This window comes from Heterodontus francisci, chromosome 11, assembly GCF_036365525.1.
Source record: "Heterodontus francisci isolate sHetFra1 chromosome 11, sHetFra1.hap1, whole genome shotgun sequence".
NCBI lineage: Eukaryota > Metazoa > Chordata > Chondrichthyes > Heterodontiformes > Heterodontidae > Heterodontus > Heterodontus francisci.
Genome location: NC_090381.1, coordinates 113,664,958 through 113,692,088, shown reverse-complemented (window position 1 = coordinate 113,692,088; position 27,131 = coordinate 113,664,958). Strand labels below are relative to the sequence as shown.

Genomic DNA, 27,131 nt, shown 5'->3' with positions numbered 1-27,131 from the left:
CAGAGGGATACGGGAGTGTAGCGGTTATATTACAGGACTAGTAATCCGGAGGGATACGGGATTGTAGTGGTTATATTACTGGACTAGTAATCCGGAGGGATACGGGAGTGTAGTGGTTATATTACTGGACTAGTAATCCGGAGGGATACGGGAGTGTAGTGGTTATATTACTGGACTAGTAATCCGGAGGGATACGGGAGTGTCGCGGTTATATTACAGGACAAGTAATCCGGAGGGATACGGGAGTGCAGCAGTTATATTACTGGACTAGTAATCCGGAGGGATACGGGAGTGTAGTGGTTATATTACTGGACTCGTAATCGGGAGGGATACGGGAGTGGAGAGGTTATATTACTGGACTCGTAATCGGGAGGGATACGGGAGTGTAGAGGTTATATTACTGGACTAGTAATCCAGAGGGATACGGGAGTCTAGTGGTTATATTACTGGACTCGTAATCGGGAGGGATACGGGAGTGCAGAGGTTATATTACTGGACTAGTAATCCGGAGGGATACGGGAGTGCAGCAGTTATATTACTGGACTAGTAATCCGGAGGGATACGGGAGTGTAGAGGTTATATTACTGGACTAGTGATCCAGAGGGATACGGGAGTGTAGTGGTTATATTACTGGACTAGTAATCCGGAGGGATACGGGAGTGTAGTGGTTATATTACTGGACTGGTAATCCAGAGGGATACGGGAGTGTAGAGGTTATATTACTTGACTGGTAATCCAGAGGGATACGTGAGTGTAGTGGTTATATTACTGGACTAGCAATCCAGAGGGATACGGGAGTGTAGAGGTTATATTACTTGACTGGTAATCCAGAGGGATACGGGAGTGTAGTGGTTATATTACTGGACTAGTAATCCGGTGGGATACGGGAGTGTAGAGGTTATATTACTGGACTAGTAATCCGGAGGGATACGGGAGTGTAGTGGTTATATTACTGGACTAGTAATCCAGATGGATACGGGAGTGTAGTGGTTATATTACTGGACTACTAATCCAGAGGGATACGGGAGTGTGCTGGTTATATTACTGGACTGGTAATCCAGAGGGATACAGGAGTGTAGTGGTTATATTACTGGACTAGTAATCCGGAGGGATACGGGAGTGCAGTGGTTATATTACTGGACTAGTTATCCGGAGGGATACGGGAGTGTAGTGGTTATATTACTGGACTGGTAATCCAGAAGGATACGGGAGTGTAGTGGTTATATTACTGGACTAGTAATCCGGAGGGATACGGGAGTGTAGTGGTTATATTACTGGACTGGTAATCCAGAGGGATACGGGAGTGAAGTGGTTATATTACTGGACTAGTAATCTAGAGGGATACGGGAGTGTAGTGGTTATATTACTGGACTAGTAATCCGGTGGGATACGGGAGTGTAGAGGTTATATTACTGGACTAGAAATCCAGAGGGATACGGGAGTGAAGTGGTTATATTACTGGACTGGTAATCCAGAGGGATACGGGAGTGAAGTGGTTATATTACTGGACTAGTAATCTAGAGGGATACGGGAGTGTAGTGGTTATATTACTGGACTAGTAATCCGGTGGGATACGGGAGTGTAGAGGTTATATTACTGGACTAGTAATCCGGAGGGATACGGGAGTGTAGTGGTTATATTACTGGACTAGTAATCCAGATGGATACGGGAGTGTAGTGGTTATATTACTGGACTACTAATCCAGAGGGATACGGGAGTGTGCTGGTTATATTACTGGACTGGTAATCCAGAGGGATACAGGAGTGTAGTGGTTATATTACTGGACTAGTAATCCGGAGGGATACGGGAGTGCAGTGGTTATATTACTGGACTAGTTATCCGGAGGGATACGGGAGTGTAGTGGTTATATTACTGGACTGGTAATCCAGAAGGATACGGGAGTGTAGTGGTTATATTACTGGACTAGTAATCCGGAGGGATACGGGAGTGTAGTGGTTATATTACTGGACTGGTAATCCAGAGGGATACGGGAGTGAAGTGGTTATATTACTGGACTAGTAATCTAGAGGGATACGGGAGTGTAGTGGTTATATTACTGGACTAGTAATCCGGAGGGATACGGGAGTGTAGTGGTTATATTACTGGACCAGTAATCCAGAGGGATTCGGGAGTGTAGTGGTTATATTACTGGACTAGTAATCCAGAGGGATACGGGAGTGTAGTGGTTATATTACTGGACTAGTATTCCGGAGGGATCCGGGAGTGTAGTGGTTATATTACTGGACTGGTAATCCAGAGGGATACGGGAGTGAAGTGGTTATATTACTGGACTAGTAATCTAGAGGGATACGGGAGTGTAGTGGTTATATTACTGGACTAGTAATCCAGAGGGATACGGGAGTGTAGTGGTTATATTACTGGACTAGTAATCCAGAGGGATACGGGAGTGTAGAGGTTATATTACTGGACTAGTAATCCAGAGGGATACGGGAGTGTAGTGGTTATATTACTGGACTAGTATTCCGGAGGGATACGGGAGTGTAGAGGTTATATTACTGGACTAGTAATCCAGAGGGATACGGGAGTGTAGTGGTTATATTACTGGACTAGTAATCCAGAGGGAAACGGGAGTGTAGTGGTTATATTACTGGACTAGTATTCCGGAGGGATACGGGAGTGTAGTGGTTATAGTACTGGACTAGTAATCCAGAGGGATACGGGAGTGTAGTGGTTATATTACTGGACTAGTATTCCGGAGGGATACGGGAGTGTAGTGGTTATATTACTGGACTAGTATTCCGGAGGGATACGGGAGTGTAGTGGTTATATTACTGGACTAGTAATCCAGAGGGATACGGGAGTGTAGTGGTTATATTACTGGACTAGTAATCCAGAGGGATACGGGAGTGTAGTGGTTATATTACTGGACTAGTATTCCGGAGGGATACGGGAGTGTAGTGGTTATATTACTGGACTGGTAATCCAGAGGGATACGGGAGTGAAGTGGTTATATTACTGGACTAGTAATCTAGAGGGATACGGGAGTGTAGTGGTTATATTACTGGACTAGTAATCCGGTGGGATACGGGAGTGTAGAGGTTATATTACTGGACTAGAAATCCAGAGGGATACGGGAGTGAAGTGGTTATATTACTGGACTGGTAATCCAGAGGGATACGGGAGTGAAGTGGTTATATTACTGGACTAGTAATCTAGAGGGATACGGGAGTGTAGTGGTTATATTACTGGACTAGTAATCCGGTGGGATACGGGAGTGTAGAGGTTATATTACTGGACTAGTAATCCGGAGGGATACGGGAGTGTAGTGGTTATATTACTGGACTAGTAATCCAGATGGATACGGGAGTGTAGTGGTTATATTACTGGACTACTAATCCAGAGGGATACGGGAGTGTGCTGGTTATATTACTGGACTGGTAATCCAGAGGGATACAGGAGTGTAGTGGTTATATTACTGGACTAGTAATCCGGAGGGATACGGGAGTGCAGTGGTTATATTACTGGACTAGTTATCCGGAGGGATACGGGAGTGTAGTGGTTATATTACTGGACTGGTAATCCAGAAGGATACGGGAGTGTAGTGGTTATATTACTGGACTAGTAATCCGGAGGGATACGGGAGTGTAGTGGTTATATTACTGGACTGGTAATCCAGAGGGATACGGGAGTGAAGTGGTTATATTACTGGACTAGTAATCTAGAGGGATACGGGAGTGTAGTGGTTATATTACTGGACTAGTAATCCGGAGGGATACGGGAGTGTAGTGGTTATATTACTGGACCAGTAATCCAGAGGGATTCGGGAGTGTAGTGGTTATATTACTGGACTAGTAATCCAGAGGGATACGGGAGTGTAGTGGTTATATTACTGGACTAGTATTCCGGAGGGATCCGGGAGTGTAGTGGTTATATTACTGGACTGGTAATCCAGAGGGATACGGGAGTGAAGTGGTTATATTACTGGACTAGTAATCTAGAGGGATACGGGAGTGTAGTGGTTATATTACTGGACTAGTAATCCAGAGGGATACGGGAGTGTAGTGGTTATATTACTGGACTAGTAATCCAGAGGGATACGGGAGTGTAGAGGTTATATTACTGGACTAGTAATCCAGAGGGATACGGGAGTGTAGTGGTTATATTACTGGACTAGTATTCCGGAGGGATACGGGAGTGTAGAGGTTATATTACTGGACTAGTAATCCAGAGGGATACGGGAGTGTAGTGGTTATATTACTGGACTAGTAATCCAGAGGGAAACGGGAGTGTAGTGGTTATATTACTGGACTAGTATTCCGGAGGGATACGGGAGTGTAGTGGTTATAGTACTGGACTAGTAATCCAGAGGGATACGGGAGTGTAGTGGTTATATTACTGGACTAGTATTCCGGAGGGATACGGGAGTGTAGTGGTTATATTACTGGACTAGTATTCCGGAGGGATACGGGAGTGTAGTGGTTATATTACTGGACTAGTAATCCAGAGGGATACGGGAGTGTAGTGGTTATATTACTGGACTAGTAATCCAGAGGGATACGGGAGTGTAGTGGTTATATTACTGGACTAGTATTCCGGAGGGATACGGGAGTGTAGTGGTTATATTACTGGACTAGTAATCCAGAGGGATACGGGAGTGTAGTGGTTATATTACTGGACTAGTATTCCGGAGGGATACGGGAGTGTAGTGGTTATATTACTGGACTAGTAATCCAGAGGGATACGGGAGTGTAGTGGTTATATTACTGGACTAGTATTCCGGAGGGATACGGGAGTGTAGTGGTTATATTTCTGGACTGGTAATCCAGAGGGATACGGGAGTGAAGTGGTTATATTACTGGACTAGTAATCCAGAGGGATGCGGGAGTGTAGTGGTTATATTACTGGACTAGTAATCCGGAGGAATACGGGAGTGTAGTGGTTATATTACTGGACTAGTAATCCAGAGGGATACGGGAGTGTAGTGGTTATATTACTGGACTAGTAATCCAGAGGGATACGGGAGTGTCGTGGTTATATTACTGGACGAGCAATCCAGAGGGATACGGGAGTGTTGTGGTTATATTACTGGACTAGTAATCCAGAGGGATACGGGAGTGTAGTGGTTATATTACTGGAGTAGTAATCCAGAGGGTTACAGGAGTGTAGCGGTTATATTACTGGACCAGTATTCCGTAGGGATACGGGAGTGTAGCGGTTACATTACTGGACTAGTAATCCAGAGGGATATGGGAGTGTAGTGGTTATATTACTGGACTAGTAATCCAGAGGGATGCGGGAGTGTAGAGGTTCTATTACTGGTCTAATAATCCAGAGGGATACGGGAGTGTAGCGGTTATATTACTGGACAAGTATTCCGGAGGGATACCGGAGTGTAGTGGTTATATTACTTGACTAGTAATCCGGAGGGATACGGGAGTGTAGAGGTTATATTACTGGACTAGTAATCCAGAGGGATACGGGAGTGTAGCGGGTATATTACTGGACTGGTAATCCAGAGGGATAAGGGAGTAAAGTGGTTATATTACTGGACTAGTAATCCAGAAGGATACGGGAGTGTAGTGGTTATATTACTGGACTAGTAAGCCAGAGGGATACGGGAGTGTAGTGGTTATATTACTGGACTAGTAATCCAGAGGGATACGGGAGTGTTGTGGTTATATTACTGGACTAGTAATCCAGAGGGATACGGGAGTGTAGTGGTTATATTACTGGAGTAGTAATCCAGAGGGTTACAGGAGTGTAGCGGTTATATTACTGGACCAGTATTCCGTAGGGATACGGGAGTGTAGCGGTTACATTACTGGACTAGTAATCCAGAGGGATATGGGAGTGTAGTGGTTATATTACTGGACTAGTAATCCAGAGGGATGCGGGAGTGTAGAGGTTCTATTACTGGACTAATAATCCAGAGGGATACGGGAGTGTAGCGGTTATATTACTGGACAAGTATTCCGGAGGAATACCGGAGTGTAGTGGTTATATTACTTGACTAGTAATCCGGAGGGATACGGGAGTGTAGAGGTTATATTACTGGACTAGTAATCCAGAGGGATACGGGAGTGTAGCGGTTATATTACTGGACTAGTAATCCGGAGGGATACGGGATTGTAGTGGTTATATTACTGGACTAGTAATCCGGAGGGATACGGGAGTGTAGTGGTTATATTACTGGACTAGTAATCCGGAGGGATACGGGAGTGTAGTGGTTATATTACTGGACTAGTAATCCGGAGGGATACGGGAGTGTCGCGGTTATATTACAGGACAAGTAATCCGGAGGGATACGTGAGTGCAGCAGTTATATTACTGGACTAGTAATCCGGAGGGATACGGGAGTGTAGTGGTTATACTACTGGACTCGTAATCGGGAGGGATACGGGAGTGGAGAGGTTATATTACTGGACTCGTAATCGGGAGGGATACGGGAGTGTAGAGGTTATATTACTGGACTAGTAATCCAGAGGGATACGGGAGTCTAGTGGTTATATTACTGGACTCGTAATCGGGAGGGATACGGGAGTGCAGAGGTTATATTACTGGACTAGTAATCCGGAGGGATACGGGAGTGCAGCAGTTATATTACTGGACTAGTAATCCGGAGGGATACGGGAGTGTACAGGTTATATTACTGGACTAGTGATCCAGAGGGATACGGGAGTGTAGTGGTTATATTACTGGACTAGTAATCCGGAGGGATACGGGAGTGTAGTGGTTATATTACTGGACTGGTAATCCAGAGGGATACGGGAGTGTAGAGGTTATATTACTTGACTGGTAATCCAGAGGGATACGGGAGTGTAGTGGTTATATTACTGGACTAGCAATCCAGAGGGATACGGGAGTGTAGAGGTTATATTACTGGACTAGTAATCCGGAGGGATACGGGAGTGTAGTGGTTATATTACTGGACTAGTAATCCGGTGGGATACGGGAGTGTAGAGGTTATATTACTGGACTAGTAATCCGGAGGGATACGGGAGTGTAGTGGTTATATTACTGGACTAGTAATCCGGTGGGATACGGGAGTGTAGAGGTTATATTACTGGACTAGTAATCCGGAGGGATACGGGAGTGTAGTGGTTATATTACTGGACTAGTAATCCGGTGGGATACGGGAGTGTAGAGGTTATATTACTGGACTAGTAATCCGGTGGGATACGGGAGTGTAGAGGTTATATTACTGGACTAGTAATCCGGTGGGATACGGGAGTGTAGTGGTTATATTACTGGACTAGTAATCCGGTGGGATACGGGAGTGTAGAGGTTATATTACTGGACTAGTAATCCAGAGGGATACGGGAGTGTAGAGGTTATATTACTGGACTAGTAATCCGGAGGGATACGGGAGTGTAGTGGTTATATTACTGGACTAGTAATCCGGTGGGATACGGGAGTGTAGAGGTTATATTACTGGACTAGTAATCCAGAGGGATACGGGAGTGTAGTGGTTATATTACTGGACTACTAATCCAGAGGGATACGGGAGTGTGCTGGTTATATTACTGGACTGGTAATCCAGAGGGATACAGGAGTGTAGTGGTTATATTACTGGACTAGTAATCCGGAGGGATACGGGAGTGCAGTGGTTATATTACTGGACTAGTTATCCGGAGGGATACGGGAGTGTAGTGGTTATATTACTGGACTGGTAATCCAGAAGGATACGGGAGTGTAGTGGTTATATTACTGGACTAGTAATCCGGAGGGATACGGGAGTGTAGTGGTTATATTACTGGACTGGTAATCCAGAGGGATACGGGAGTGAAGTGGTTATATTACTGGACTAGTAATCTAGAGGGATACGGGAGTGTAGTGGTTATATTACTGGACTAGTAATCCGGAGGGATACGGGAGTGTAGTGGTTATATTACTGGACCAGTAATCCAGAGGGATTCGGGAGTGTAGTGGTTATATTACTGGACTAGTAATCCAGAGGGATACGGGAGTGTAGTGGTTATATTACTGGACTAGTATTCCGGAGGGATCCGGGAGTGTAGTGGTTATATTACTGGACTGGTAATCCAGAGGGATACGGGAGTGAAGTGGTTATATTACTGGACTAGTAATCTAGAGGGATACGGGAGTGTAGTGGTTATATTACTGGACTAGTAATCCAGAGGGATACGGGAGTGTAGTGGTTATATTACTGGACTAGTATTCCGGAGGGATACGGGAGTGTAGAGGTTATATTACTGGACTAGTAATCCAGAGGGATACGGGAGTGTAGTGGTTATATTACTGGACTAGTAATCCAGAGGGATACGGGAGTGTAGTGGTTATATTACTGGACTAGTATTCCGGAGGGATACGGGAGTGTAGTGGTTATATTACTGGACTAGTAATCCAGAGGGATACGGGAGTGTAGTGGTTATATTACTGGACTAGTATTCCGGAGGGATACGGGAGTGTAGTGGTTATATTACTGGACTAGTATTCCGGAGGGATACGGGAGTGTAGTGGTTATATTACTGGACTAGTAATCCAGAGGGATACGGGAGTGTAGTGGTTATATTACTGGACTAGTAATCCAGAGGGATACGGGAGTGTAGTGGTTATATTACTGGACTAGTATTCCGGAGGGATACGGGAGTGTAGTGGTTATATTACTGGACTAGTATTCCGGAGGGATACGGGAGTGTAGTGGTTATATTACTGGACTAGTAATCCAGAGGGATACGGGAGTGTAGTGGTTATATTACTGGACTAGTATTCCGGAGGGATACGGGAGTGTAGTGGTTATATTACTGGACTAGTAATCCAGAGGGATACGGGAGTGTAGTGGTTATATTACTGGACTAGTAATCCAGAGGGATACGGGAGTGTAGTGGTTATATTACTGGACTAGTATTCCGGAGGGATATGGGAGTGTAGTGGTTATATTTCTGGACTGGTAATCCAGAGGGATACGGGAGTGAAGTGGTTATATTACTGGACTAGTAATCCAGAGAGATGCGGGAGTGTAGTGGTTATATTACTGGACTAGTAATCCGGAGGGATACGGGAGTGTAGTGGTTATATTACTGGACTAGTAATCCAGAGGGATACGGGAGTGTAGTGGTTATATTACTGGACTAGTAATCCAGAGGGATACGGGAGTGTCGTGGTTATATTACTGGACTAGCAATCCAGAGGGATACGGGAGTGTTGTGGTTATATTACTGGACTAGTAATCCAGAGGGATACGGGAGTGTAGTGGTTATATTAGTGGAGTAGTAATCCAGAGGGTTACAGGAGTGTAGCGGTTATATTACTGGACCAGTATTCCGTAGGGATACGGGAGTGTAGCGGTTACATTACTGGACTAGTAATCCAGAGGGATATGGGAGTGTAGTGGTTATATTACTGGACTAGTAATCCAGAGGGATGCGGGAGTGTAGAGGTTCTATTACTGGACTAATAATCCAGAGGGATACGGGAGTGTAGCGGTTATATTACTGGACAAGTATTCCTGAGGGATACCGGAGTGTAGTGGTTATATTACTTGACTAGTAATCCGGAGGGATACGGGAGTGTAGAGGTTATATTACTGGACTAGTAATCCAGAGGGATACGGGAGTGTAGCGGGTATATTACTGGACTGGTAATCCAGAGGGATAAGGGAGTAAAGTGGTTATATTACTGGACTAGTAATCCAGAAGGATACGGGAGTGTAGTGGTTATATTACTGGACTAGTAATCCAGAGGGATACGGGAGTGTAGTGGTTATATTACTGGACTAGTAATCCAGAGGGATACGGGAGTGTTGTGGTTATATTACTGGACTAGTAATCCAGAGGGATACGGGAGTGTAGTGGTTATATTACTGGAGTAGTAATCCAGAGGGTTACAGGAGTGTACCGGTTATATTACTGGACCAGTATTCCGTAGGGATACGGGAGTGTAGCGGTTACATTACTGGACTAGTAATCCAGAGGGATACGGGAGTGCAGTGGTTATATTACTGGATTAGTTATCCGGAGGGATACGGGAGTGTAGTGGTTATATTACTGGACTGGTAATCCAGAAGGATACGGGAGTGTAGTGGTTATATTACTGGACTAGTAATCCGGAGGGATACGGGAGTGTAGTGGTTATATTACTGGACTGGTAATCCGGAGGGATACGGGAGTGAAGTGGTTATATTACTGGACTAGTAATCTAGAGGGATACGGGAGTGTAGTGGTTATATTACTGGACTAGTAATCCAGAGGGATACGGGAGTGTAATGGTTATATTACTGGACTAGTAATCCAGAGGGATACGGGAGTGTAGAGGTTATATTACTGGACTAGTAATCCAGAGGGATACGGGAGTGTAGTGGTTATATTACTGGACTAGTATTCCGGAGGGATACGGGAGTGTAGAGGTTATATTACTGGACTAGTAATCCAGAGGGATACGGGAGTGTAGTGGTTATATTACTGGACTAGTAATCCAGAGGGATACTGGAGTGTAGTGGTTATATTACTGGACTAGTATTCCGAAGGGATATGGGAGTGTAGTGGTTATATTACTGGACTAGTTATCCGGAGGGATACGGGAATGTCGTGGTTATATTACTGGACTAGTAGTCCGGAGGGATACGGGAGTGTAGTGGTTATATTACTGGACTAGTTATCCGGAGGGATACGGGAATGTCGTGGTTATATTACTGGACTAGTAATCCGGAGGGATACGGGAGTGTAGTGGTTATATTACTGGACTGGTAATCCAGAGGGATACGGGAGTGTAGTGGTTATATTACTGGACTAGTAATCCAGAGGGATACGGGAGTGTAGTGGTTATATTACTGGACTAGTAATCCAGAGGGATACGGGAGTGTAGTGGTTATATTACTGGACTAGCCATCCAGAGGGATACGGGAGTGTTGTGGTTATATTACTGGACTAGTAATCCAGAGGGATACGGGAGTGTAGTGTTTATATTACTGGAGTAGTAATCCAGAGGGTTACAGGAGTGTAGCGGTTATATTACTGGACCAGTATTCCGTAGGGATACGGGAGTGTAGCGGTTATATTACTGGACTAGTAATCCAGAGGGATATGGGAGTGTAGTGGTTATATTTCTGGACTGGTAATCCGGAGGGATACGGGAGTGTGGAAGTTATATTACTGGACTAGTAATCCGGAGGGATATGGGAGTGTCGAGGTTATATTACTGGACTAGTAATCCAGAGGGATGCGGGAGTGTAGAGGTTCTATTACTGGACTAATAATCCAGAGGGATACGGGAGTGTAGCGGTTATATTACTGGACAAGTGTTCCGGAGGGATACAGGAGTGTAGTGGTTATATTACTTGACTAGTAATCCGGAGGGATACGGGAGTGTAGAGGTTATATTACTGGACTAGTAATCCAGAGGGATACGGGAGTGTAGTGGTTATATTACTGGACAAGTATTCCGGAGGGATACAGGAGTGTAGTGGTTATATTAGTTGACTAGTAATCCGGAGGGATACGGGAGTGTAGAGGTTATATTACTGGACTAGTAATCCAGAGGGATGCGGGTGTTTAGTGGTTATATTACTGGACTAATAATCCAGAGGGATACGCGAGTGTAGTGGTTATATTACTGGACTAATAATCCAGAGGGATACGGGAGTGTAGTGGTTTTTTTACTGGACGAGTAATCCAGAGAGATAACGGAGTGTAGTGGTTATATTACTGGACCAGTATTCCGGAGGGATACGGGAGTGTAGTGGTTATATTACTGGACCAGTAATCCAGAGGGATACGGGAGTGTAGAGGTTATATTACTTGACTAGTATTCCGGAGGGATACGGGAGTGTAGAGGTTATATTACTTGACTAGTAATCCGGAGGGATACGGGAGTGTAGTGTTTCTATTACTTGACTAGTAATCCAGAGGGATACGGGAGTGTAGTGTTTCTATTACTGGACTAGTAATCTGGAGGGATACGGGAGTGTTGTGTTTCTATTACTTGACTAGTAATCCGGAGGGATACGGGAGTGTAGTGTTTCTATTACTTGACTAGTAATCCGGAGGGATACGGGAGTGTAGAGGTTATATTACTGGACTAGTAATCCGGAGGGATACGGGAGTGCAGTGGTTCTATTACTTGACGAGTAATCTGGAGGGATACGGGAGTGTAGTGTTTCTATTACTTGACTAGTAATCCAGAGGGATACGGGAGTGTAGTGGTTCTATCACTTGACTAGTAATCCGGAGGGATACGGGAGTGTAGAGGTTATATTACTGGACTAGTAATCCGGAGGGATACGGGAGTGCAGTGGTTCTATTACTTGACTAGTAATCCGGAGGGATACGGGAGTGTAGAGGTTATATTACTGGACTAGTAATCTGGAGGGATACGGGAGTGTAGAGGTTATATTACTTGACTAGTAATCCGGAGGGATACGGGAGTGTAGAGGTTATATTACTGGACTAGTAATCTGGAGGGATACGGGAGTGTAGTGTTTCTATTACTTGACTAGTAATCCAGAGGGATACGGGAGTGTAGTGGTTCTATTACTTGACTAGTAATCCGGAGGGATACGGGAGTGTAGAGGTTATATTACTGGACTAGTAATCCGGAGGGATACGGGAGTGCAGTGGTTCTATTACTTGACGAGTAATCTGGAGGGATACGGGAGTGTAGTGTTTCTATTACTTGACAAGTAATCCGGAGGGATACGGGAGTGTAGTGGTTCAATTACTTGACTAGTAATCCGGAGGGATACGTGAGTGTAGTGGTTATATTACTGGACGAGTAATCCAGAGGGATACGGGAGTGTAGTGGTTATATTACTGGATTAGTAATCCAGAGGGATACGGGAGTGTAGAGGTTATATTACTGGACTAGTAATCCAGAGGGATACGGGAGTGTAGTGGTTATATTACTGGACTAGTATTCCGGAGGGATACGGGAGTGTAGAGGTTATATTACTGGACTAGTAATCCAGAGGGATACGGGAGTGTAGTGGTTATATTACTGGACTAGTAATCCAGAGGGATACTGGAGTGTAGTGGTTATATTACTGGACTAGTATTCCGAAGGGATATGGGAGTGTAGAGGTTATATTACTGGACTAGTAATCCAGAGGGATACGGGAGTGTAGTGGTTATATTACTGGACTAGTAATCCAGAGGGATACTGGAGTGTAGTGGTTATATTACTGGACTAGTATTCCGAAGGGATATGGGAGTGTAGTGGTTATATTACTGGACTAGTTATCCGGAGGGATACGGGAATGTCGTGGTTATATTACTGGACTAGTAGTCCGGAGGGATACGGGAGTGTAGTGGTTATATTACTGGACTAGTTATCCGGAGGGATACGGGAATGTCGTGGTTATATTACTGGACTAGTAATCCGGAGGGATACGGGAGTGTAGTGGTTATATTACTGGACTGGTAATCCAGAGGGATACGGGAGTGTAGTGGTTATATTACTGGACTAGCCATCCAGAGGGATACGGGAGTGTTGTGGTTATATTACTGGACTAGTAATCCAGAGGGATACGGGAGTGTAGTGGTTATATTACTGGAGTAGTAATCCAGAGGGATACGGGAGTGTAGTGGTTATATTACTGGACTAGTAATCCAGAGGGATACGGGAGTGTAGTGGTTATATTACTGGACTAGCCATCCAGAGGGATACGGGAGTGTTGTGGTTATATTACCAGACTAGTAATCCAGAGGGATACGGGAGTGTAGTGGTTATATTACTGGACTAGTAATCCAGAGGGATACGGGAGTGTAGTGGTTATATTACTGGACTAGCCATCCAGAGGGATACGGGAGTGTTGTGGTTATATTACTGGACTAGTAATCCAGAGGGATACGGGAGTGTAGTGGTTATATTACTGGAGTAGTAATCCAGAGGGATACGGGAGTGTAGTGGTTATATTACTGGAGTAGTAATCCAGAGGGTTACAGGAGTGTAGCGGTTATATTACTGGACCAGTATTCCGTAGGGATACGGGAGTGTAGCGGTTATATTACTGGACTAGTAATCCAGAGGGATATGGGAGTGTAGTGGTTATATTTCTGGACTGGTAATCCGGAGGGATACGGGAGTGTGGAAGTTATATTACTGGACTAGTAATCCGGAGGGATATGGGAGTGTCGAGGTTATATTACTGGACTAGTAATCCAGAGGGATGCGGGAGTGTAGAGGTTCTATTACTGGACTAATAATCCAGAGGGATACGGGAGTGTAGCGGTTATATTACTGGACAAGTATTCCGGAGGGATACAGGAGTGTAGTGGTTATATTACTTGACTAGTAATCCGGAGGGATACGGGAGTGTAGAGGTTATATTACTGGACTAGTAATCCAGAGGGATACGGGAGTGTAGTGGTTATATTACTGGACAAGTATTCCGGAGGGATACAGGAGTGTAGTGGTTATATTAGTTGACTAGTAATCCGGAGGGATACGGGAGTGTAGAGGTTATATTACTGGACTAGTAATCCAGAGGGATGCGGGTGTTTAGTGGTTATATTACTGGACTAATAATCCAGAGGGATACGCGAGTGTAGTGGTTATATTACTGGACTAATAATCCAGAGGGATACGGGAGTGTAGTGGTTTTTTTACTGGACGAGTAATCCAGAGAGATAACGGAGTGTAGTGGTTATATTACTGGACCAGTATTCCGGAGGGATACGGGAGTGTAGTGGTTATATTACTGGACCAGTAATCCGGAGGGATACGGGAGTGTAGTGGTTATATTACTTGACTAATATTCAGGAGGGATACGGGAGTGTAGAGGTTATATTACTTGACTAGTATTCCGGAGGGATACGGGAGTGTAGAGGTTATATTACTTGACTAGTAATCCGGAGGGATACGGGAGTGTAGTGTTTCTATTACTTGACTAGTAATCCAGAGGGATACGGGAGTGTAGTGTTTCTATTACTGGACTAGTAATCTGGAGGGATACGGGAGTGTTGTGTTTCTATTACTTGACTAGTAATCCGGAGGGATACGGGAGTGTAGTGTTTCTATTACTTGACTAGTAATCCGGAGGGATACGGGAGTGTAGAGGTTATATTACTGGACTAGTAATCCGGAGGGATACGGGAGTGCAGTGGTTCTATTACTTGACGAGTAATCTGGAGGGATACGGGAGTGTAGTGTTTCTATTACTTGACTAGTAATCCAGAGGGATACGGGAGTGTAGTGGTTCTATCACTTGACTAGTAATCCGGAGGGATACGGGAGTGTAGAGGTTATATTACTGGACTAGTAATCCGGAGGGATACGGGAGTGCAGTGGTTCTATTACTTGACTAGTAATCCGGAGGGATACGGGAGTGTAGAGGTTATATTACTGGACTAGTAATCTGGAGGGATACGGGAGTGTAGAGGTTATATTACTTGACTAGTAATCCGGAGGGATACGGGAGTGTAGAGGTTATATTACTGGACTAGTAATCTGGAGGGATACGGGAGTGTAGTGTTTCTATTACTTGACTAGTAATCCAGAGGGATACGGGAGTGTAGTGGTTCTATTACTTGACTAGTAATCCGGAGGGATACGGGAGTGTAGAGGTTATATTACTGGACTAGTAATCCGGAGGGATACGGGAGTGCAGTGGTTCTATTACTTGACGAGTAATCTGGAGGGATACGGGAGTGTAGTGTTCCTATTACTTGACAAGTAATCCGGAGGGATACGGGAGTGTAGTGGTTCAATTACTTGACTAGTAATCCGGAGGGATACGGGAGTGTAGTGGTTCTATTACTTGACTAGTAATCCGGAGGGATACGGGAGTGCAGTGGTTATATTACTGGACTAGTAATCCAGAGGGATACAGGAGTGTAGTGGTTCTATTACTGGACTAGTAATCCGGAGGGATACGGGAGTGTAGTGGTTTTATTACTGGACTAGTAATCTGGAGGGATACGGGAGTGTAGTGTTTCTATTACTTGACTAGTAATCCGGAGGGATACGGGAGTGTAGTGGTTCTATTACTTGACTAGTAATCCGGAGGGATACGGGAGTGTAGTGGTTCTATTACTGGACTAGTAATCCGGAGGGATACAGGAGTGTAGTGGTTCTATTACTGGACTAGTAATCCGGAGGGATACGGGAGTGTAGTGGTTATATTACTTGACTAGTAATCCGGAGGGATACGGGAGTGTAGTGGTTATATTACTGGACCAATAATCCGGAGGGATACGGGAGTGTAGTGGTTCTATTACTTGACTAGTAATCCGGAGGGATACGGGAGTGTAGTGGTTATATTACTTGACTAGTAATCCGGAGGGATTCGGGAGTGTAGTGGTTATATTACTGGACTAGTAATCCAGAGGGATTCGGGAGTGTAGTGGTTATATTACTTGACTAGTAATCCGGAGGGTTACGGGAGTGTAGTGGTTATATTACTTGACTAGTAATCCGGAGGGATTCGGGAGTGTAGTGGTTATATTACTGGACTAGTAATCCAGAGGGATTCGGGAGTGTCGTGGTTATATTACTTGACTAGTAATCCGGAGGGATACGGGAGTGTAGTGGTTATATTACTGGACCAATAATCCGGAGGGATACGGGAGTGTAGTGGTTATATTACTGGACTAGTAATCCGGAGGGATTCGGGAGTGTAGTGGTTCTATTACTTGACTAGTAATCCGGAGGGATACGGGAGTGTAGTGGTTTTTTTACTGGACTGGTAATCCGGAGGGATACGGGAGTGTAGCGGTTAGATTACCAGACTAGTAATCCAGAGCGATACGGGAGTGTAGTGGTTCTATTACTGGACTAGTAATCCAGAGGGATACGGGAGTGTAGTGGTTATATTACTGGACTAGTATTCCGGAAGGATACGGGAGTGTAGTGGTTATATTCCTGGACTAGTAATCCAGAGGGATACGGGAGTGTAGTGGTTATATTACTGGACTAGTATTCCTGAAGGATACGGGAGTGTAGTATTTATATTACTGGACTAGTAATCCAGAGGGATACGGGAGTGTAGTGGTTATATTACTGGACTAGTATTCCGGAAGGATACGGGAGTGTAGTGGTTATATTACTGGACTAGTAATCCAGAGGGATACGGGAGTGTAGTGTTTATATTACTGGACTAGTATTCCGGAAGGATACGGGAGTGTAGTATTTATATTACTGGACTAGTAATCCAGAGGGATACAATAGTGTAGTGGTTATGTTTTGTGATTACACAAAACTAGTTGGGAGTGTGTGTTGTGAGAAAGATGCATAGTGGCGTCAAGGGAATTTGGGCAGACTTCGTAAGCGGGCAAGAATGTGGCGGATGTAATATAATGTGCAAAAATGTGAGGTTATCCACATTGGTTGGAGGAATAGATGTGCTGACGATTTCATAAATGTTAAGAGATTGGAAAGTAGATTTGCAATGAGCCCTGGGTTTCCTTGTCAATAAGTCACAGAAAGCTAACTTGCAGGTGCAGCAAGCAATAGCGCTCACGGTATGTTAGCCTTTATCGCAAGAGGATTTGAGTACAGGAGTAGTGAAGTCTTTCTTCAATTGTACAGAACCTTGGTTAGACCACAGCTGGTGTACTGTGTGCAGTCTTGGTCCCGTTACCTTAGGAAGGATACAGAGGGAGTGCAACGAAAGTTCACCAGACATGTTCCTGGGATGGCAGGACTGTCCTATGTAGAGAGATTGGGGAAACTAGATCTGTATTCTCTCGAGTTTCGAAGAATGAGAGGTGACCTAATTGAAACCTACACAATACTTAAAGGAATAGACAGGGTGGATGCGGGTAAGATGTTTCCCCTGGTTGGGGAGTCTAGAACCAGGGGATACAATTTCAAAATAACGGGGAAGCCACTTAGGACAGAGATGAGGAGAAATTTCTTTCCTCAGAGGGTTGTGAATCTTTGGAATTCTCTGCCGCAGAGGGCTGTGGAAGCTCAGTCATTGAGTATGTTTAAAGCAGAGATTGACAGATTTCTAAATACAAATGACATAAGGGGACAGAGAGATCGTGTTGGAAAAAGGCATTAAAGTGGATGATCGGCCATGATTGTATTCAATGGTGGGGTAGGCTCGATGGGCTGAATGGCTTACACCTGTTCCTATGTTCTTTTTATTGGACTATTAATCCAGAGGTATACGGGAGTGTAGCAGTTCCAAAACACATCAGTTCAAGTTGCACCAGGGCAATTTTACAATTCTGGTTCATTTTTACAAATATCTGGCAATGGAAAGCTGATCTCAGTAAAAGTGGCATGAAGCTGTCAGATCGTCGAAAAAACCTAGCTGATTCTGTATTGTCCTTTAGGGAAGGAAACCTGCCGTCATTACCCAGTCTGGCCCTGTGTATGAGAGATGATACTTTATTTTTATTTATTTATTCTTTCATGGGATGTGGGTGTTGCTGGCTAGGCCAGCATTTATTGCCCATCTCTAATTGCCCTTGAGAAGGTGGTGGTGAGCTGCCTTCTTGACCCGCTGCAGTCCATGTGGGGTAGGTACATCCACAGTGCTGTTAGAAAGGGAGTTCCAGGATTTTGACCCAGCGACAGTGAAGGAACGGCGATCTAGTTCCAAGTCAGGATGGTGTGTGACTTGGAGGAGATCCTGCAGGTGGTGGTGTTCCCATACATCTGCTGCTCTTGTTCTTCTTGGTGGTAGAGATTGCGAGTTTGCTGTCGAAAGTGCCTAGGTGAGTTCTGACGCAGTGTGCCTTGCAAGTGAGTGGCCTACCCGGTCACAAAATCACACCATAATTCCGATAAGTTGCAGGCTGCATTAGGACAGTTCAGTTAAGTTTGCACAGATATGGAGCCAGTGTAACGGGAGAGTGTGATGGGGAATGTAGATCGACGTATAGGGACTGGGATCAGCATGTGCCGGTCTTGACTTGCTCTAAAGTCAAGTCAAGCTCTGCAGTAACAGATCTGCCTTGCAGCTGATCTGTTCCAAAGAGAATTTATTCCCAACAGAGAGAAAGTCTCTTTGCACTCGTCCCTCATCTTGCAATTAAACTCTGATTGACCTCACGTAAGAATTTAGCTCTGATCTTTCTTTCTCTGTCTCTTTCTTATTTAAGGCTGTGTTTTGTTCTTGAACAGAATTCATTCCTCTGTATGGGATGTCCAGTTATATTACAAGAGAAGACCAGTACAGCAAACATGACCGACTACACAAAAAGCTCAAGATTGACCGACAGAACCGATTGAACAGCCCACCCTCCACCAACCACAAGAACCACATGAGCTCCTGTGCCACGATATACAATGGCTACGGAAAGGGACCGTGTGTGGCAGGGGTCGGAGGGGGAGGGGGAGGGGGAGGGGGCGGAGGGACAGGCATCAAGAAGTCCGAACGGAGAGCGAGAAGCAGCCCCAGGATGAATGAGCAGGATATCCAAGGTAAGAGATTTATCCCAGCAGCCTCACTGGGTCACATGGACCCTGTGTTGGGTCGTAGCTAAGTATCGCCAAGGCACATGTACATATGGTCAGGGCCAGGGTCAGTGGTTTTACCTCATTACCCCAGCTCCCTCTCTCCAAACCCACACCTCCCCACCCTCATCCTTGGTCAGAGGAAGAGAGAAAGGTTGACCTAATGAAGCATGATCAGCAGTGATGCCATCATGGTCAAATAGCCCGCCGAAGCTCACTGCCCAGGCTCTCAAATGAGGAAGGATACATTGGGTGAGGTACTGGGTGCTTCAGCTGTCATCTATGGATCTGTACCCTGCCGGGTCCCATCAGGGATCTCGGGTGGGAGGAGGAAGCAGGATTGGAAAGGTTGTTGGGGGAGGGGAGAGGTGCTCACATTGGCAGAGCTGAGAACAAGCACATGCCCCTCCCCCCGCCTCCCACATCCCTCCCTCAGGATCAGCAATTGCCGGGACCCCCTCTATTTTTCCCCCCTCACCATCCGGAGAGTCAGACGCCTTTCTGTCTCCATCCCTCCCCCCTTCACTCCCACCCATAGCTGAAAGGAATTCTGTTTCTTCACCAGCACTCTTGCCCACTTTGTAAGGAGTCAGTTGCCACAGTGACCGAATACCTGTCAGCTGAGGAAAGGCTATCAGTAAAGTCTTGTTTCAGGAACTTCCCCAGACAGACAGTGGCCCTGTACTCGATTGTGGAGTGTTTCTCTCTCTCTCTCTCTCTCTCTGATCTAAACCTATTCACATCGGCCTCTCCCTCTCCACTCCCGGGTTAAATCTCTTATTTTAATCTTTCAGGTAGAAAGTACAGGACGTTACATTCCTGAGAGAAGATGTACTGTAGTTGATTGTCCATAAGCCATGTTTTTACACAATGTGCTCCATGTCTTGACTTTCAGACCCTGAGAATGTTTGGTGAGAGAGAGAGTTGGCAGCGTTTAAGTCCTGCACCTGCTCCGTGTGTGTGTGTCCACGTCTGCCATTCATTGATTTTTTTTACTTCTGAAGGTCCAGACTCTCTGAGGGTGATGCTGATAGGATTGTCTGCTGAGGAGAGACTGCGTAAATTGGGCCTTTGCTCCCTGGAGTTTGGAAAAATGAGAGGTGAACTCATTGAAACAGATGAGATTTTTAGAGGGTAGATGCTGACAGGCTGTTTCCTCCTGGCTGGAGGTGTCTGGAACACATGGGTCACAGTGTCAGTGGGCGGCACAGTGGCGCAGTGGTTAGCACCGCAGCCTCACAGCTCCAGGGACCCGGGTTCGATTCCAGGTACTGCCTGTGTGGAGTTTGCAAGTTCTCCCTGTGTCTGCGTGGGTTTTCTCCGGGTGCTCCGGTTTCCTCCCACAAGCCAAAAAAGACTTGCAGGTTGATAGGTAAATTGGCCATTATAAATTGTCACTAGTATAGGTAGGTGGTAGGGAAATATAGGGACAGGTGGGGATGTTTGGTAGGAATATGGGATTAGTGTAGGATTAGTATAAATGGGTGGTTGATGTTCGGCACAGACTCGGTGGGCCGAAGGGCCTGTTTCAGTGCTGTATCTCTAATCTAGTCAGGATAAAAGAGTCAGCCATTCCGGACTGAGATCAGGAGCAATTTCTTCACTCAAAAGCTGTGAATCTTTCACATTCTCTAACTGGATGTTCAGTTGTTTAGTATTTTCAAGACTGCAGTTGATATATTTTCTGGGTGCTGAGGGATATGGGGATTAGGAGAACAGTGGAATTGAGGTAGAAAATCAGCCATGATCCCTATGGCCTATTCCTGCTCCTATTTCTTATGTTCCTTAGCATCTTCAGCTGTACTACACCCACCACCGAGGCCACCACCACTCCCCACCGCCCCCTCCCCGCAGATCCGTCCCTTCTCTCCTGGATCTCCTCCTCTTCCTCCTCACCCCGATCCCCACTCTCATTCTCCCCGATCCCAGAACTCCTCCTCCCCTCCCTGATCCCCTCTCTCCTCGTTCCCCCCCGATCTCCACTCTCCTCCTCATCCCCTCCCCCGATCTCCACTCTCCTCCTCTTCCCCCCCCAATCCACTCTCATTCTCCCCGCTCCCCCTGATCCCCACTCTCCTCTTCCCCCCCCCCCAGATTTCCACTCTTCTCCTCTCCCCCTCCTCCCCATAATCCCCACTCTCCTCTCCCCCTCCTCCCCCCACTGATCCCCGCTCTCCTTTTACCATCCCTGATCCCCACTGATCATGTCTACCCAAGCCTCATTTGAGCCTGGAGTTTGGGTGATGGAAGGAAGAACGGACTTGTGAATTTGTACATAGCAAGATCCCACAAACATCAATGTGATAATGACCAGATAATCTCCTTTTTGTGATCTTGCTTGAGGGTTAAATATTGGCAAGGACACTGGGGAGAACTGCCCTAGACTTCTTCGAAATAATGGCCTTGGGATCTTTTTATATCCACCTGAGGGAGCAGATGGAGTCTTTGTTTAACATCTCATCTGAAAGACGGAACCTCAGGCAGTGCAGCACTCCCACAGTACTGCACTGGGAGTGTCAAGCCTCGATTTTGTACTCTGGATTTGAAACCACAACCTTCTGACTCGGATTTGTATGAGAAGGATGTGCTCTATGTGTTGGAGCTCAGAATATATCTGACCTGGTTCCGATCGAAGCCTACATCCAGCAGAATTATTTGCGACTCCAGTCAGACATTCCTGCTAGGCTGTTCAAAGGGGCTCGGTACAGCACGCAAACCTTTTTTAAAAAAAAGTCTGCCTTATTTAGATTGGACTGCTGCCACTGTGCAGCAGTGTGTAAACATGGACCGAAACATTGGGAAATGTAATGATAGCTTTCACTCCTTGAAATATTGCTGAACTGTAATTCACTTAAAACATTTATAATTGGTTTTTTTTAAAGGAAAAAAACTGCAATATCCTGTGTGCAATCTTCCATGGCAGAAAACACTGACCTGTGACAACTTCCATGGCAAACACACGCATGCACACGTTGCACACGTGCATACACTGCACACACATGTTGATCTGTGTTGGAGTGTCTTAAACAGAGCAGCCAAATCTGGGTTGCAGGAAAAGCAAGAGGAACAGGAGTTTCCTTGAAGTTGTCGGGAAGAGGGCGTTCCTGGCAAGGCTGTATTTGCTGCCGTGGTCAGTTTTCCTGAGAGAGTTGGTGTTTGTGGGTTTGCCCCCACTCCCAGCCTCACCAACCCCCACCAACCACACCCCCCCCCCCCCACCCCCAACCTGTCCCATGCCCCTTTTTCTCCTGTGGTTGTTCTGGGTATAATAGCCCACCATGGTGTTTGAATTGGAAATGGAAACAGGAGTGAGTGTGAGTGAGAGACAGGAAAATACGAGAGAGCAAGAAAGACAGGAATGAGAGAGTGTGTGAGCGAGGGGCTGGAAAAGAGGGAGAAAGAAAGACAGAGACAGAAGCAAAAGATAATGCAAGAAAGATGCTGGAAAAGAGAGAGAGAGAGAGAGAGAGCGAGAGTCAGGAAGGGGAGAATGTGAGTGAAGGGCAGGATAAAGAGCAGAGAGGGAGAAAAAGACAAAGGAGAGGTTTTGTCTGTAGTGGAAGTGAGCCAGCAAGCTCCTACAAGCATCACTGTGAGAAATGACCAGATACTCTGTTGTTCGTGATGCTATCTATATTGTCACGCAGGCATCACCTGCCAAGAATGAGGCACATTCATTTCACCACATGGACATTAAATTTTAAAATGCTTGCTGGGAAGAAAAGAAGTCCTGTTACAAGGAATTGCCAGGCCCCTGGCTGGAAAGACATTTTTGCATATTAGCAGACAGTGTTGGAACAAAGGAGTATTGGAACAAAATGCAGTATTGTATGCTTCCATACAATACACAGAACTGACCTGGTTAAACCAGTCGGTCACGTGACCACCCTGCTGGCCAACTTGAGGGGTTTTAAATTGTAGAGACAGTGTTTGAACTGGCAGAAAGCTCCTGGATTGAAAAGACCTCCTCTCTGCCTGTCTGCTTCCGTCTCTTTCTCAAGAAACTCCAAAACCCACTGAAGACACGTGAACCCCAAGAGAGAGAAAAGTCTCCTACACTGAACAAGGTTTGAGAAGAATACTGGGCCCCAACGAGAAGCAAGATCCATATCATCAATCAAGGACTCTACAGCGAGCTCGAAGCACTGAAACAAAAAAACCCTCCTCAGCGATTGCCTCAAACTTATCCACTTTATTTTTTCTTTTCTGTCCCTATCTGCATGTGTGTATCGCATATGCATGCTAGCGTGGGCGTGTTGTGTATCCATTGGTGTTAACCGAATTGGAGTTTAAGTTTTAATAAAATTTCACCTTTCTTCATTAAACCTAAGAAAGCCTGTTTGTGCTGGTTTCTTAATCTTATAATTGGAAAGCGGTGAACAAGGATTCACCAAGGGGAAGCTAAAAAGTGTGTTTAAAAAATAAAACCCTGTTACAGTAAGACCAGGTGAAGGCTGAAAGGGAACCCTAGACCCCTGGTCCTAACAATATTAATGACTTGGATGAAGGGACCGAATGTATTGTAGCCAAATTTACTGACCAATCGAAGATAGGTTGGAAAACAAGTTGTAAGGAGGACACAGAGTCTGCAAAGGAATATAGATAGTTAGGTGAGTGGGCAACAATTTGGCAGATGGAGTATAATGTGGGAAAATGTGAGGTTGTCCACTTTGGCAGGAAGAATAGAAAAACAGAATATTATTTAAATGGAGAGAGACTGCAGAATGCTACGGTATCCTTGTACATGAATCATAAAATGTTAGTATGCAGGTACAGCAAGCAATTAGGAAGGCAAATGGAATGTTGGCCTTGATTGCAGGGAGGATGGAATATAAAAGTAGGGAAGTCTTGCTACAGCTGTACAGGGCATTGGTGAGACCGCAGCTAGAGTACTGCATACAGTTTTGGTCTCCTTACTTAAGGAGGAATATAATTGCATTGGAGGCAGTTCAGAGAATGTTCACTGGGCTGATTCCTGGGATGAGGGGTTTGTCTTATGAGGAAAGGTTGAGCAGGTTGGGCCTATACTCACTGGAATTTAGAAGAATGAGAGGTGATCTTATTGAAATATGTAAGATTCTGAGGGGGCTTGTCAGGATAGATGCTGAGAGGATGTTTCCCCTCCTGGGGGAATCTAGAACAAGGGGACACAGTTATAAATTAAGGGGTCTCCCATTTAAGATGGAGATGAGGAGGAATTCAGAGGGTCGTTAATCTTTGGCATTCTCTTCTCCAGAGAGCACTGGAGGCCATGATCTTATTGACAAGCAGAGCAGGCTCAGGAAGCTAAATGACCTACTCCTGGACCCATTTCTTATGTTCTTATGGCATCGGGAAGAAATCCCCTGCACTTCTTTGAATAGTCGGATGGGATCTTTTCCGCTCACCTGAAAAGGCAGCAGGGGCATCAGTTTTAGTATTTTATTGGAAAGATGGTGCCTCCAACACTGCAGCCTCCCCCTCAGACTGCACTGGGTGTCTAACTGGATTATGGGACTCAAGTCTCTGGAAACCCACTTCTTTCAGTGCGGTGTGATCAGAGTGAGATATTTGACTGCTATCAGAGCAGCTTCTTCCCCGGGCACAGCACATCTTGATTCTCCACCAATGATGTTGATATTTGCCAGTCAGGAACAGATTTGTCTTGCCTTTGGCTCATTTCAGTAACGAGAGGCATTTTTACCTGGTCAGGTCATTAGCCCGACTCTCATCCTTGCTGCCAAGATGCCAGTGCCTTCCTGTTAATCTGACTCCAATCTTTCAACCTGTCTGGCTTACATGGTCCTACCAGGAGTTATACTGCTGGTAGCTATCAGGGTTACAGCTCCATGCCAACCTTCCCACCAGGTCAAGGTGTACAGTCTTGGGATGGTGTCTTGGGGTCAATTCACAGTGGCCTGAAGAGATTTAGGCCCCCAGTTGCTAGTTGGGCATCCAAACGCGAGAGAGAGAGAGTGATTGATTGAGTCATTCATTCTTGGCTTCCATTGTCCAGCCACATAACTAAAGGTTCCTGCTGGAGAACTGGATTATGGGCTCAAGCCTCCAGAGTGGGATTTGAACTCCCAACCTGCTGATTCAGCATTGAGCCACATCTAGACATTTAACATTTGGTTGGATGTCGAGTTGAATGGGGTTGGGTTGCTGGGACGTGACCAACATTTTCTCACCCTATCCCTTTGGCAATGAGGTGGATCCTTAAGTGGAGACAGCTGAGATTAACTAAACAGAGCACAGGCCAGGAACGAAGCCTGGGTCAGTCTTGGTTTGTGTGACATGGAGCACATCACATGTTGCCTTCATGCACTGAGGCATTGAGACTGGCGTTGGGGGGGGGGGGGGGGGTGGGGGGGGAGAGCTTTAAAAAATAAACTGCTCGCTGTAAGTGACATTTTATGTTTGTTTGACTTTCCCAATGCTTGGCTGGTATAGGGGCTTTGAAGAGGTAAGTTTTGTTAAAGAGTCATTCTTCATTTTGTTGGCAGCAGTGTTACAAATTAGATCCAACCCACAAACCACCTGAATCTGCCAGAACTCCAACAAAATACCGAAATATTAAAGAAGCTGCTTCCATCACCCTCTGCAGACTCAACGTAGTGAGCTGAGCTTCGTAACCCAGTCAATGTCCACGACTGAGGAACAATCCAGCAGGGCGGCTATAATTAACCCCAGTGTCTACCTGGCTAAATAGAGGGAATAAAACAGCAACTATAATTCCAGCATGTGCAGACAGCCCAATCCTGCCTTTCTCGCACTCTCGCAGTTACACAATGGCTGGAGTTTTATCAAAAACTAGGAAGTCCCACCGCCAGGACTGAAAGCAGGTCCTGCGCCCCTGTGGGACCCCGGGCAGGATTTTACCGGTGGTGGTCTATTAAGATGTTGCTGACCAGACAACCGTCCAATTGAGGACTGTGTCCCGCCTCTCAAAGCTGTGGGTCCAACCAGAGGGCCAGTCGTGTGGTAGCCTCGGCAATGCCACTGATAAAGATGGCCACTGCTAACGCCGCAGGGAGAAGAAGACAGCACCTCCACGTTGGGATGCCATCTAAGGCCAGGTAGCCAGGCAGGCAGGCCCCAGTGATCAAAGGGGTGAACCGCAGGGGGGTGCCATTGCTGCCAGGGAGTCCCTTCATGGACCATGAATCTGCCATTAAGGAAGGCCCCTAACCCTGGGAGGCTGCCACGATTTGCCTGGCATGGTGGGGGGGGGCCCATCCTGACCCTGGTAAAATGCTGGTGGGGGCAGGAAATGCCTGTTAATTGGCCAATTAATTGGTTTAATTGGCCACTCTCCCACAGTTGGTTGGCGTCTGTGCTGCTGACATTCCTGCCATTGAGAATATCCTTTGAGAACTCTTCCCAACACCTTCCAGTGCCATTTTACAAAGCCTTCCACCTCCCTGGCCATCTCCAGAGGACTGGAAAAATTCAGTCCAATCCCACTTACACACGCACTCACACACATTCTCTCTCACTCTCACTCACACACTCATAAAGATGCATTCTCTCTCCCATGTTCTCACACATGTACACACTCATATATATATATATATATATATATATATATATACACACACACACGTGCACTCTCATACACACTCACACTCATGCTCTTACACACACAGACTTTCACGCATACTTGCACAATGTTCAGCAATATTTGCAACTCCTCAGATACTGAAGCAGTCCATGTAGAAATGCAGCAAGACCTGGACAATATCCAGGCTTGGGCTGATAACTGGCAAGTTACATTCGGCCTGCACATGTGCCAGGCAATGACCATCTCCAACAAGACGGAAACTAAC

At 45.7% G+C, this 27,131-nt stretch overlaps 1 protein-coding gene across 1 annotated transcript in view; it reads left to right on the top strand.

Annotated features, from left to right (window-relative positions):
- Positions 1 to 27,131, top strand: part of fndc3ba (fibronectin type III domain containing 3Ba) — a 448,154-nt gene that overhangs the window by 274,564 nt on the left and 146,459 nt on the right. The window contains exon 6 of the mRNA XM_068042776.1: positions 18,991 to 19,290. Coding sequence (XP_067898877.1) covers positions 18,991 to 19,290 — 300 coding nt within the window. The remainder of the gene's footprint in view (positions 1 to 18,990; positions 19,291 to 27,131) is intronic.